General features: G+C 36.9%; 1 protein-coding gene across 1 annotated transcript in view; it reads right to left on the reverse strand.

Moving 5' to 3' along the window:
• Positions 1 to 617: 617 nt before the first annotated feature.
• The window catches only part of LOC103506619 (protein apterous-like), a gene marked incomplete at its 3' end in the record, with an annotated part of 7,368 nt that continues 5,422 nt past the window's right edge, over positions 618 to 2,563 (reverse strand). The window contains exons 3-4 of the mRNA XM_008471015.1: positions 1,293 to 1,363; positions 618 to 859 (exon numbers count right to left, since the gene is read on the reverse strand). Of these exons, the coding sequence (XP_008469237.1) occupies positions 618 to 859; positions 1,293 to 1,363 (313 nt within the window). The remainder of the gene's footprint in view (positions 860 to 1,292; positions 1,364 to 2,563) is intronic.

Below are 2,563 nucleotides of genomic sequence, written 5' to 3' on the forward strand. Positions count from 1 at the left end.
CAATTTGACAGGCCACATTTTTGCAGCCATAACACTGCGGTTTGTTTACAAAATGGACTGACCTTCAGAGGGTCGTTTAAAATACGCGTGATTAAAAAGTACCTACCTATACCTGAGAATATTGTGTCTGATCACCTTGTATACCTATATCTATCTACTTATAATAAAAAGGTACAAGATTCTACACAAATTGTCACCAATAGAAATAGTTTCTTCAAAGCAAGTTGATACCAAGGACATAGGTAAGCCTGTCCTTGTCAAAAATGTCAACTAGGTAATGTTTGTTAGAAAAGTGATTTTGGCACATCCACTAATTCTTCGTTTTGAAATAATTATCTTTTGAGAAGGTTTCAAGAACCGAGACCAATACTTTTTTAGAGAGGTTTGATAGGGGAAAAACTGTAACTGCTGAGGTCGTATCGTCCCAAAAGCGAAGAGAGAAGGAAACCGTGTTGAGAAATAACCTTATCTGTTTAGGACAAAATTCGAGCCAGGCGGGAATCGAAAGACCAACACCTCCTCGAGGAAACTTTTTGTTGTTGTTGTTGAGCCTCAAGCTCGGTCTACTATCCCATGGGCCCTCGGTCCGGGACTCCGTGACCGTCTCCCCTTCTTACCTGTAACACGCGTTTGGACAGCCCGGTTTTCTGCGCCAACTGTTTGAGATCTTTGGCATCCGGATTCTGGTTGATGTTGAAGTAGCTCTTCATCGTCCTCAGCTGATGGTGTTTGAACGACGTCCTCATTCGTTTAGTTCGCTGATGGCTGTGGACACCACTTCCGGGGGAGGAATTACCCGCTCCGCTCTCGTAGGAGAGGGACTCCATAGAGGAGGAGAGATCCCCTGAGTGGAGCATTTCTGTGAACATGACCGAAACAGGACAAGTTAGTTACACGACCCAAATAGGGTGGATAAGTTAGTACACCCGAATATTTTTCATTTAGTTAGTGTGTACTCTGTCAAAATCGGAGATGAAACAATAACTCACAGTGAGCAAAAACAAGATAGCAGATAGCGCAGTAACAATCAGGATTCAGGCATACCGTACTACTCATAATTCTACCAAAGTACTATAGAAGTACCAATCTAACTTTCTCATCGAAAACTCTTTTTTAACGGTAGTCAAAATAAGCAATTAACTCCAACAACACCTTGTGGGTTATAGGTTTAATTGAGAAACAATACGATTACTTTACTCTAAATTTAATGTTACCTACTGTTCTGAATGTTCTGATATTAATTTAAATAAAACAGAACTTTGTATTGGAAGAGCTTTATACTTGAACAGTGCTTGGGCAGTCGAATGTGAATAATTTGTTGTGGGCGTTCTCTTTTCGGAAGGAATAGTAGCAATAAGCAATACTCATAAAAAGATAAAGAAAATTATTTAAACTCTTAGAAATCCCAAAGATTAATCCTTTCTGTTTAAACTTCATCAATGTTAGAGTTTGTAGGTTACCAAAAAAAAAAAAAAAAAAAAAAAAAAAAAAAAACCCCCCAGTACGGACTCTGGAAAAATGTGTCTAGCTAGTAACACTGTTTTCTTCTATTTCTGATTATTAAATGTTCAAACGGTAAAGTGTCTCTATGCATTCAATGTAGATGTAGTTCATCCATAACACTTGACCTTTACCCACGTGGGTAGTAAACATCTTTAGTTTTTGTAGCCTTCGAAGGTAGTAAACTTTTATAGACCAATATCGATACAACATGTAACATTGATATTAAAAAAGGGGGGGTCAGATAATGGTTGAGTTACTAGAAGAGAATATCCCTTCTCAATAAAACCACCCTATAAATTATATCCATGGATGTTATTTTACCGAAAACTTCAGCATTCAACATAATGGATTTGATTATTTATCTGTCTGTTAGTACTTGAAATGTTTTGCTAAGTTGCTTCCTAAAGTTTAGTCTTTTAATTAGTTAGAGGGTTAGAGCTTGGGTATTACTTTAAACTTTTAAAATAACAAAGTTTGAAAAATGGTGATATTCATTCCGTCACTACCATCCTGACTTTATTTAGTGACCGAGGCCAAAAGTCCTCCGGGTACTATTTGTTTTCTTTAAAACTTCACGGAGGAGAAGTCATAAACACAGCCCATAACCGCCTATGTATACTAATACTACTTCACGCTTCACCCTGAAGCCCCCCCAGGCCCTTCAACCACCTAAGCCAGGTTTATTCAGCATATTTAAATCGCTTCGTATAATTAATATTAAATCGTACAATTATAATATATATCCATATTAAATCGCTTAGAACATGAACTTTAGAACAGTATTCGTGTAATAGATGGGGATCACCAGCAATGAACTTTAAGAAGGAGATAACCCCAACCCCTCAGCCAACCTGAGTCTCTATAGACATAGAATTAAGTTCAAAATGATCTGGACTTCTTCAGTGTTTTATTTATTTTCCTTTCTTTAAAAGTTTAGCTAAGATTAAATAGGTGGTTCACTAAAAATAGTCCTGGACTACTTAAAGATGTCTTTTCTTAACTTAAGCTTTTTCTCTTCAAAGTTTTTTAACTTAGCCAACATTTATTTTTACAAAGTCCC

The sequence above is a fragment of the Diaphorina citri genome, unplaced genomic scaffold, assembly GCF_000475195.1.
Source record: "Diaphorina citri unplaced genomic scaffold, Diaci psyllid genome assembly version 1.1 scaffold251, whole genome shotgun sequence".
Taxonomy (NCBI): domain Eukaryota; kingdom Metazoa; phylum Arthropoda; class Insecta; order Hemiptera; family Psyllidae; genus Diaphorina; species Diaphorina citri.